Below are 11439 nucleotides of genomic sequence, written 5' to 3'. Positions count from 1 at the left end.
ACCACAGGTAGAAACTATTATCACCCAAAGTCAACTCAAACACAATACTTCTCAGGCAGCGCAGTTCACTCATTAAGCTTGCACATCTCAAGTGTTAAGAAATTTCGAGTATGTACGTGTGGGAACCAGCCCCAAAGTCAGATGCTGTCTCAACCCTAGGTTAAAAGAGCTGCAGGGCAACACTGCTTCAGCCTCATCTGGACTGAGTTTCATTTGGCCCATGTGCCACATTAGCACCGTGCTAAGATGCTACATAAGGGACACGGGTGGTGCTGTGGGTTAAACCACAGAGCCGAGGACTGGCAGATCAGAAGGTCGGCGGTTCGAATCCCCGCGACAGGGTGAGCTCCCGTTGCTCGGTCCCTGCTCCTGCCAACCTAGCAGTTCGAAAGCATTAGGGCTGTGGTGGTTGAAGTCATAGGAACCAATTCCTAGGGCCAGAGCCTAGCTGTCAACGTGTCCCTTTTTTAAAAAGGAAATTCAATAATAATAATAATAATAATAATAATAATAATAATAATAATAATAATAATAATAATTTATTATTTATACCCCACCCATCTGGCTGAGTTTCCCCATCTACTCTGGGCAGCTCCCAATCAAGTATTAAAAACAATACAGCGTTAAATATTAAAAACTTCCCTGAACAGAGGAATAAGGTACCCCTGCCCGTCGTACGGGCCAGTCGTGTCCGACTCTAGGGTTGTGCGCCCATCTCACTTAAGAGGCCGGGGGCCAGCGCTGTCCGGAGAAACTTCCAGGTCACGTGGCCAGCGTGACGAAGCTGCTGTGGCGAGCCAGCGCAGCACACGGAAACGCCGTTTACCTTCCTGCTATAAAGCGGCACCTATTTATCTACTTGCACTTAGGGGTGCTTTCGAACTGCTAGGTGGGCAGGAGCTGGGACCGAAAGACGGGAGCTCACCCCATTGCGGGGATTCGAACTGCCGACCATGCGATCAGCAAGTCCTAGGCACTGAGGGTTTACCCACAGCGCCACCCACAACAGAGGAATAGGGATCCCCGAATAGGATTCCTCGCAAGAAAAGGGGAAAGTTGACAGCTATGCAGAGGTCCCTTCGCCTCTCCCCCCAAAAATGAGGGGTCGCCAAGATAATGGGCATTGCCCTTCAAATGATGTGTGTGCCATCTTCATCTTCTTTGGCAATCACCTCGTTCATTGTCTTCCATGAACATGGTCTTAACAGTGAGTCCGTAAGTGACTGTGGAGGCCAATTCTGGATAAACACGTCCTTCCACAGTGAGGACATTGGTTTCGATCACAGTGAGGGTTTGCCACGTGTGCCTTCTTCTTAGCATGTTTTGTCCTGAGTTTGAGCATCTTCAAAGTCCACAACACCTTTGGTAATGGCTGTTCTCCAATTGGAGCGCTCGCAGGCCGGTGTTTCCCACTTGTCGGTGTTTATACTGCATTTTTAAAGAATTGCCTTTAGAGAGTCTTTGACCCTCTTTTGTTGACTACCAGCATTACGCTTTCCATTTTGAAGTTCAGAATAGAGTAACAGTGGTACCTCGGGTTACATACACTTCAGGTTACATACGCTTCAGGTTACAGACTCCGCTAACCCAGAAATAGTGCTTCAGGTTAAGAACTTTGCTTCAGGATGAGAACAGAAATTGTGCTCCTGCAGCAGCAGGAGACCCCATTAGCTAAAGTGGTGCTTCAGGTTAAGAACAGTTTCAGGTTAAGTACAGACCTCTGGAACGAATTAAGTACTTAACCCGAGGTACCACTGTAGTTGCTGCAGAAGACAATAATCAGGCATCCGACCATGACCAGTCCAACAAAGTTGAAGTTGAAGAATCATTGCTTCAACACTGGTGATATTTGCTTATTCCAGTACACTGGCATTAGTTTGTCTGTCTTCCCAAGTAATATGTAATTTTTTTCTGAGACACCGTTGCTGGAATCTTTCGAAGAGTTGGAGATGATGTTTATAAGTGGCCCACGTTTCACAAGCATACATAAGGTTCATAGTAAAATAGCTTTGTAAACAAGCATTTCGGTTTCTCTGCAAATGTCCTGGTCCTCAAACACTCTGCACTTACGGTAATTCAGGAGAAAGCTGCACTGTGAGAGCTCAGGCGATGCTGGATTTTGGCCCTTGTGGAAAGATAACTGCCCAGGTAGAAGTGATCAACATTTTCCAACGTTACACCATTGCGTTAGATTTGTGCCGCTGCACAGGGGTTATTTTGTATTTATTGGTACAGCACTTTGGTTTTTTGGATGTTGAGCAATAGGCCAAGCTTTTCGTAAGCTTCTGCAAAGATATTTAAGATGGTTTGGAGGTCATCCTGTGTGTGTGCACACTACGTTGTCATCAGCATACTGAAGCTCTGTGATGGAAGTTATGGTAACCTTACTCCTATCATGTGATCAGTTATGTAGGGGAGGGCTTATCTGGGCCAACCAATATTTTATTCAAGTTGGCACTCCTGGTTGGAGTAGGGAGACCAACACATATGGAGGGCACCAATTTGGGAAATAATGCACCACATGTCAAATTGTGTGAAGTACTGCTCCACTCACAACTTGGTCATGTGAAGTGCGCTACATGTCTTGTCTTGCATAACAAAGATTTCCATTTTCCTACTACTGAACTGGAGAGATTATCTGTCATAGACAGACAGACAGACAGACAGACAGACAGACACACACACACACACACACACACACACACCCTAACATGAATGCTAAAAGCTGTTGATTTATGTAGCGTCTGGAGTTCTTTTCGTAACCCCACAAAACCCCAACCAGCAGTTTCTTGAAGGAAACAGTGACAAAACACCCTATTTAAAAAGATGTAGTAGCAATGCCTGTTACACAAAGTAGTTTTTCCATACCAATTAGTCAAAAGCCCTTAATAGAAAGCTTTAACAATGGGGAAACAGTGGTGGGATCTACCTGTTGGTGATTCACAATATTATACGGCAAATATATTTCAGGACTAACTTCTAACAAATTGCTTTATTTGTCCATTTAACAATAATATAGTAAGATCAGTGGTCTGTGTAGATTTATGGGTGAAGACAGGAGAATATTAAAATATTCATATTGTGTTTGAATTGCATTTTTATTGCTTCTTTTATTACATTACAATTTGTATTCTGTGGCATTCAATCCTATGCATGTTGACCTAATAATGAGGTTCACCGTGTTCAACGAACCTTGCTCAGAGGAAATTGTGTATATGCTAACAGCCGAAGACTGTTAATCAATTAATTTTTTTAAGTTCGTTAAACAAGTATGCCTGTGTTAAGTGTGCATGTGATTAAAATAGTTTTGAAGAGGAAGAAGTATGGAACCTGTGTTTTTAAGTTGGTGAATGTTCCGATTCCTACTCTCGGGACACGGTACTGAGACTCTTAATTCCAGGAAAACCAAGTGTTTTCTTGAAGACATCAGCACACGGTCTAGGCATTAACTCAATGTACAGGGGACATGGAAAGCTGTCTGTGGACAAACGCCGACTCCCTTGGCTTGAAAAGTTAGATGAGCGCCGCACCTGTGTCGCCTTTGGCTGGACTTAACCGCCCAGGGGTCGTGATTCACAAGCCTACAAAAGAGCTCTAAGGTACATGACGAAAAAGTAACTACGATGTCTCAACAGTTGACACCCACCCACCCCGCGCTTAACTTTTAAAGAGGGGTGGAATCAGTTATTTTTATGGTTCTTATCCCAGATGAGAAGATGAAAGTGTGTGCTCTATTCACACTAGTGCAAACAGCAGTGTGTTCTTAGTGATTGGGGCCAGAGTTCAACCCCCTGATTATTATTCTGCCTCTGGTTCAGCTGGCCAGCTGACTCCTTGTCTACTATGGGAATTTCCCTCTCAGAGGTCCTGCTATCCCTGCCCCATCCCAGTTGGTGCCACAGGACAAATGACAGCGCATGTTTTAAGTGACACATTCCTGCTTGGAGAGTGGAGGAAGAAATACCCGGTGACTTGCAACCACAGTTTTTCTGGGGACTCTTTCTTATGTTGATAAATTAATATGAGACAACTTTTTAGTTGATCAAAAGGTTTTTAATCAGCCAATCTAGCCAATTAATAAACTAAATATTGCAGCTGTACTTAAAATATCTCTTCATATCAGACATTATAATGACACATCTTCCAGAACACAAAGCAAACACACAACTCCAATAGGATTACTGGTATTTGGTAAAACAACATAATGGTGTAAGAACACATCACATATGACGCTAAGGAATTATCCCTATTAAAATGGGTTTGTCTTTCATAGACGCAGTGATAACTTCCACCCTGATAGAGAATTGGTGCTCAAATGAATGACTGGTTTTTTAAAGAAAGAGTATTTTAAAAAGGCAGCTGGCAGAAAAGCTCTCAGAATAGCTGGCAGAATTCCTCATAGCTAGGCAAAAGAAGACAAAAATAGCAACATCATGGAGTTGAGAATCAAAGAATGAAAGGAAGGAAATCTGAGTTCACAATGCTTATTGTCTTAACATTCAGCACAAAGCAACATGCTGGTGTCTATGTTTTTTATAATACAGATTAATCCTTCCTCTGAAGAAAGTTTATAGGCAAACATACCCAGGAAGATTTCCCCCCTGAAATGTAGGCACTTTCAAATTGAATTATTCAGTAGTAACTGGAAAGGGCAAATCGTGTTTCGTTCACACCAGTGATCTTCTTCTAACACTACCGAAAACATAACTGCTTTGGAGTTGTAGATACAAAGTCCATAGTCAAAATGGAATAGGGGAAAATGTACTAAGCAAACAGCACGTTTTGTGCTCTGTCTACTCTTGCAAGTAGGTCACAATAACATCCCCACCTTTCCTGAATCACTTAACTGCCTTCCTCTGTAATTTAACAGCACAATATTTCTAGTGTATCAAATCTGTCCTCTTAAGAAAAAAGTTTCAAATTAGTCCTCTGCATTAATTATCCCACACGACCTGCACATAGTTGTAACATAACATATTTTAAGCACACTTTTATGTTTCCCTTTCTTCCTCTTTCCACATAGGGCCCACCGCCGCCTCAGGAAATGTTTGTGCACCATCACTAGGTCAGCTGGGCACAAGGTAGATCATTTGGCTTCTTTTGGTCCAGCCTACATGTGGCAAGCATATTTGAACGGAGGGGAAGAGAGAGCTAACCTATCATTAACTCTGTGTGAGAAATAAATTTGGGTAGAATCTCAAGCCTTCTACAGAATCATCTCTGCAAAGTTGGCCCATCTTTTCAGCTAGAAGCAGCCTAGAAAAAGAAAAAGAAGTACTTGTGTTATTTTTAATAGATGTCTCGAGGTATTAAAAATGAAGGAAAATTTGTTGTTTATTTGCTTACCTTTCTTTAGCTAAAAGTACAGACATTCCCACGAGCTTTGCAAACTCTTCTGCTGTAAGAGATCCCTTTTCAGAGACCTAGAGGACAAAAATTATAAAATAAAAGCTTTGTATGGGTAATTCCACAGTGACCAACATACCATTTGTAAACTTATTTACATAACATTTTGTGTTAATTTAATGTCCATTGAAGTTCAAACATTATTAGCTATTTATGTGTTAATTGGATTGATCTTCCCTACGAAAATAGCCAAGAAGTAGACATAGCTTAAATGCTTTCTTTTCATTGTGTTTCAAAAGATGTGACTAACACCACAGTTTTGCAACCTCACAAATTTATCCTTAACTTAAGACAATTATACATACACATGCACACACACTTCAACAGGTAGAGAGGTCTGTAAATGGCATGTAATCTGTAATATGTAAGAGTCATGATGGTCTCTCTCTCTCTCTCCCCCCCCCTTTTAAAATAAAATAAGTGTAAACTGTGCATCCAGTACAACTGTGGTTCCAATTATACACGGTCCCAAAGACAGATACAGATCTCACACGTTATAAGGAACACTGTGCCTGGTTTTGCACATTTAGTATCTGCTAAATGACAAAGGGATGGAGAGTGCTGGATGTTGATTATGGAGCCCTGGATTCAAATCCTTGTTTGGCTATGATGATCTCTTCGTGGCCCTGAGAAAGTCACCATCTCTCACCATAACCCACTTCTCGGGTTTGTGGCAAGATGAAGATGAACTTGACATGAGCCAACAGTGTGACGCGGCAGCTAAAAAAGCCAATGCAATTCTGGGCTGCATCAATAGGAGTATAGCATCTAGATCAAGGGAAGTAATAGTGCCACTGTATTCTGCTCTGGTCAGACCTCACCTGGAGTACTGTGTCCAGTTCTGGGCACCACAGTTCAAGAAGGACACTGACAAACTGGAACGTGTCCAGAGGAGGGCAACCAAAATGGTCAAAGGCCTGGAAACGATGCCTTATGAGGAACGGCTAAGGGAGCTTGGTATGTTTAGCCTGGAGAAGAGGAAGTTAAGGGGTGATATGATAGCCATGTTCAAATATATAAAATGATGTCACATAGAGGAGGGAGAAAGGTTGTTTTCTGCTGCTCCAGAGAAGCGGACACGGAGCAATGGTTCCAAACTACAAGAAAGAAGATTCCACCTAAACATTAGGAAGAACTTCCTGACAGTAAGAGCTGTTCGACAGTGGAATTTGCTGACAAGGAGTGTGGTGGAGTCTCCTTCTTTGGAGGTCTTTAAGCAGAGGCTTGACAACCATATGTCAGGAGTGCTCTGATGGTGTTTCCTGCTTGGCAGGGGGTTGGACTCAATGGCCCTTGTGGTCTCTTCCAACTCTATGATTCTATGAAAGGTAGGATAACCTCATATACAACGAGCCATAGCTCTTTACAGAAAATGTGATGGAACAACTCGTCTTCACAACTTGTGAAGCAGCAGTCATTTTTTTCAGTCCTGACCCTCCACTCGAGTAACAGGAAGTTCTTTGAAGTAGGCATGTGTCCCTAACCTGCAGGTTAAATACCAGGCCTTTCCTGCTTAGCAAACATTTAGTTAGGATTTAAGAAACTTCGGGTAAAAACCTGTACTGGAAATCTGCTGCTGAAAGTTCGTAGAATTCAGCAGAAGCCCTACGCCACTGAAGGAAGCTAAGATAGCCTGCTCCTGCGACAGATATCCCAGCAGAACTTTCTCAATATGCTTGCAGAGCCATTCCACCAGTAAAGATACAAAAGCAATCATGGCTGCAGGGTGAGAACACATGTACCGTATCCTATACGCTTTCTATGCACGGGCACACTCATTTTGACACTAGAATCACAGAACTGGCAAGGGTATTGGGAGGCCATCCTGTCCAATCCCTACTCAACGTAGAAGTTGACATTAAAGGGAGGTGCTGAGGCTTTGCAGCCTCTTGTCCCTTTTGGCAGCTATCCGGCTGGGAAAGGGAGAAGAGATGGAGTTTGGTGGGACAGGATCAACACAGTTTAGTAGGGCAGGAGAGCTGGGGTGGGGAATCACATCTGGCAAACAATGTGCCTCTTTGGTTTCATATAGTATATGGGGAGACGAGTCATGGGGACACAAATTTTCACAGCCCTCTAGCAGCTATGGTGGCTCATTAACCAGCAGTAATGTATCTAGCAGAGACATCACCTTGCCAACAAAGGTCTGTATAGTCAAAGCTATGGTTTTCCCAGTAGTGATGTATGGAAGTGAGAGCTGGACCACAAAGAAGGTTGATTGCCGAAGAATTGATGCTTTTGAATTATGGTGCTGGAGGAGACTCTTGAGAGTCCCATGGACTGCAAGAAGATCAAACCTCTCCATTCTGAAGGAAATCAGCCCTGAGTGCTCACTGGAAGGACAGATCCTGAAGCTGAGGCTCCAATACTTTGGCCACCTCACGAGAAGAGAAGACTCCCTGGAAAAGACCCTGATATTAGGAAAGATGGAGGGCACACGGAGAAGGGGATGACAGAGGACGAGATGGTTGGATAGTGTTCTCGAAGCTACAAACATGAGTCTGACCAAACTGCGGGAGGCAGTGGAAGACAGGAGTGCCTGGCGTGCTCTGGTCCAGGGGGTCACGAAGAGTCGGACACAACTAAACGACTAAACAACAACAAATGTATCTAGCATTAACTCTGGAAGTGTACGCTTGATTCATACCAAACTAAACCTCCTGGAGCAAAATATACATCAGGAACAAGGGACAAATAATGCAGAAAATTACCCATCTTTTGCATAAAGTCAGGCAATGGGAATACAGAGACAAGAGATCTGTCTTGACTGTATCCAGCTATGCTGAGCTTGAAGCAGTTGGGTGTCTATTCTTCTGACATGTAAAAACGTGTGGGTCTCTGTGCATGTGTGATTTACAAAAGCAAACAGGACATAGATTTGAAGCTTGGCGACAACAACAGAAAGCATCTCTTTTCTTTAACAGATTGCTTGAGAAAATAAAGCGTTTACATACTGTCTCTAGGGCAGAAGCCACCATCTCCTCTTCATTGTGGGACTGGAGCTCAATCACCATAACGCCGCTGTCAAATATACGCAGCCTAAACTCGAGACGAGGAAAAATACAAACCTTAACTAGAAGCCTGTAGCCAAAGAATTGGTTGATTAGCTCAAATTGATAAGTAAAATTTAGTCCCAATTATGACTATCCCCAGTGCTTTATGGGCCCTTCTTGTCCCTTAGCATTTCCAGGTCACAAGGAGGGTAAGAAAGAAGAATTCTCAACGGGCAGGTTTCTCCACAATCTTGCCAACTTCCTTTCTTTCAAAAGGCGCACAGTCTCAATTCTGTTTTTTCCCTTTTCTTCTTCATATCTCCATCCTGCTTTTCATTGTCCTACTTCCTTTCACCATCCTGTGGCTCAGGGGTCAAAAGACTTTTTCAGCAGGGGGCCAGTCCACTGTTCCTCGGACCTTGTGGGGGGCCAGAGTATATTTTTTGGGGGGGTGGGAATGAACGAATTCCTGTGCCCCACAAATAACCCAGAGATGCATTTTAAATAAAAGGACACATTCTACTCATGTGAAAACACGATGATTCCTAGACCACCCGCAGGCCAGATTTAGAAGGTGACTGGGCTGGATCCGGCCACCGGGCCTTAGTTTGCCAACCCGTGCTGTGGCTTAAGGAGCCCTCCTAAGACTCCCTTGCCCCATCTGTCCCCACAGCACAAAGAGCCATGAGGACTTTCATTCCAGATCCCCCACACCTGAAACTAGCTCCTTCAGTCACATCAACACAATACATTTAAAGCACACTGCTCCCCCCAAAGAATGCTCAACAACAACAACAACAACAACAACAACAACAACAACAACAGTAGTTTACTGCTCACATTCCTCCAATTCCCAGCACCCTTAAAAATTACAGATTCTTTGGGGGAAGTAATGTGCTTTAAATGTACAGTGTGGATGAGACCCACTCCCTCAGGATATTGTTTAAAAGATATAAGAGCAAGGTAATAAAAAACTGATATTCTAGCCTGGTGTGGTTTCTGCAATCCTGAGTACGCAAGGAAGCAGCGCTGTCAGCTATTTCCTTTGAATCAGGTCCCCATTCACTGCTGAATAGGGCCTTCTCGGTAGTGGCACCCGCGCTGTGGAACGCCCTCCCATCAGATGTCAAGGAAATAAACAACTATCAGACCTTTAGAAGACATCTGAAGGCAGCCCTGTTTAGGGAAGCTTTTAATGTTTGATGTTTCATCATGTTTTTACTACAGTGGTACCTTGGTTTACAACCATAATCTGTTCCAGAAGTCCGTTTGTAAACCAAAACAGGTGGTAATGCAAGGCGCACTTTCACCAATGGGGCCTCCCCCAAAAAATTGTTCATCATCCAGCCACCCCCAAAAAAGGGTTGTAATCCAAAAAAAAAAGGTTGCAAACTGGGACACGCACTTCTGTGTTTGACGTGTTTGTAATCCAAAACGTATGCAAACCAAGACATATGCAAACCAAGGTACCACTGTATTTTGCTGGGAGACGCTCAGAGTGATTGGGGAAACCTAGTCAGATGGGCGGGGTATAAATAATCTATTATTATCATTATCATCATCATCACCATCATCAGGTGGCATGAAGACTTAACACCATGACCTTCCGAAATGTAGATATGCGCCCATACTACTTGACAACTACAGCTCACATAAACCTGCTGGGTTTTTCAAAAAATCAATTGGTAAGGACTAGGCAAACACCAAACCCTACGTGGGCATTTGACAGAAGATAGCATAACCGCAGCCATGTGCCTGGTTGCTTCGTGCTACTTCTTGGAGAATGGGGGAAAAGCCCCATCATACCATTTCTGGGGGATAGAAGAGGGGAAAAGATGAGTTAAAATTAAATTCTAAAGGATTCTCACCTGAGAGGTAATTTTAGTGCTTCCAACATCTTACACGCATTTACTAGATCTTCAGGCGAGAGCAGCTAAAGGGGTGAGAAATCAGTTACGTTAATCACATTGCAAGCATGTCTTATTCTCACAGTTGCCTCCTAGAACACATTTTTTTTTTTTTGCGCATTGTGGTGTGAATACAGAAGCAGTAAAATACATCAGTGTCAATTCAAATATGAATAGTGCTTACATGCATTAACAATCCCTACTCCTCCTTCAAACAAGAATACAGTGGTGCACCGCAAGACGAATGCCTCGCAAGACGAAAAACCCGCTAGACGAAAGAGTTTTCTGTTTTTGAGGTGCTTCGCAAGACGAATTTCCCTATGGGCTTGCTTTGCAAGACGAAAACGTCTGGCGAGTTCTTGCGAGTTTTTCCCCTCCCCCCCTTTTTCTAATCCGCTAATAGCCGCTAATAGCGCTAATCCGCTAATCCACTAATGGCCGTGCTTCGCAAGACGAAAAAACCGCTAGACAAAGAGACTCGCGGAACAAATTATTTTCGTCTTGCGAGGCACCACTGTAGGTAAATCCTGAGAAATAATGAAGGTAACCACACACGTAGGAGTGGTTCATACATTACTCATGTGGATATTTACACCTGAAAATACAGTCATAGGAATTGTCTCCATGTCAAACTACACATTAGGAAGGGAGTATAGAAGTCTCATAGGACAAAAGCCCCTAATAATTTGAAACACACATTTATTTGGTTTCAATGTTTTGCTTGCATTCTGTAACATGACAAATACCAGTGACCTCATAGCACACACCAAGCATGGGAAACCTGTGACCCTCCAAACGCTGCTAAACTACAACTCCCATTGCTCCTAGTAAACATGGCCAACAGATAGGGATGATGGGAATTGTAGTCCAACAGCAGCTGAAGGTCCACATGTTCCTCACTACTGACCTAAACAGTCACCAGTCTGTTGAGCTCGAATCAAAGAAACCCACACACATACTTTGCTAAGGAAAGGAAAGTTTTACTGCAGTGATGGCAGAACACACCAAATGCTTTTTAGCTTATGTTTCAAGCCACGTTGTGTATTATGTGCTAATCTTGTAGGTCTCGTAATCTGAAATGCATAATAGTTGGACTAGACTGCTCTCGCTCTCTGTGGACTTATCTGGCTGCT

General features: G+C 43.3%; 2 protein-coding genes and 1 long non-coding RNA gene across 4 annotated transcripts in view; 1 reads left to right on the top strand and 2 right to left on the bottom strand.

The window, feature by feature from the left end:
• Positions 1-11439, bottom strand: part of LOC309338498 — an 86534-nt gene that overhangs the window by 30399 nt on the left and 44696 nt on the right. The window lies entirely within an intron of this gene.
• Positions 1-11439, top strand: part of LOC309338414 (fibrinogen-like protein 1) — a 67255-nt gene that overhangs the window by 42714 nt on the left and 13102 nt on the right. The window contains exon 10 of one of the 2 annotated variants that reach the window (XR_014154889.1): positions 9476-9721. The exons of the other annotated variant lie outside the window; for it this stretch is intronic. The gene's annotated coding sequence lies outside the window, so the exon portion shown is untranslated. Of the gene's footprint in view, positions 1-9475; positions 9722-11439 lie in introns of those variants that run through there. 2 annotated transcript variants of the gene reach the window in all.
• VPS36 (vacuolar protein sorting 36 homolog) overlaps positions 4032-11439 on the bottom strand; it is a 29107-nt gene continuing 21699 nt past the window's right edge. Inside the window, exons 11-14 of the mRNA XM_081855660.1 lie at positions 10268-10332; positions 8361-8445; positions 5347-5423; positions 4032-5256 (exon numbers count right to left, since the gene is read on the bottom strand). Coding sequence (XP_081711786.1) covers positions 5163-5256; positions 5347-5423; positions 8361-8445; positions 10268-10332 — 321 coding nt within the window. The 3' untranslated portion in view covers positions 4032-5162. The remainder of the gene's footprint in view (positions 5257-5346; positions 5424-8360; positions 8446-10267; positions 10333-11439) is intronic.

This window comes from Podarcis erhardii (assembly GCF_964252035.2).
Source record: "Podarcis erhardii genome assembly, chromosome: 3".
NCBI lineage: Eukaryota > Metazoa > Chordata > Lepidosauria > Squamata > Lacertidae > Podarcis > Podarcis erhardii.
The sequence above is the reverse complement of the archived record's forward strand: the minus strand, read 5'-3'. Positions and strand labels throughout refer to the sequence as shown.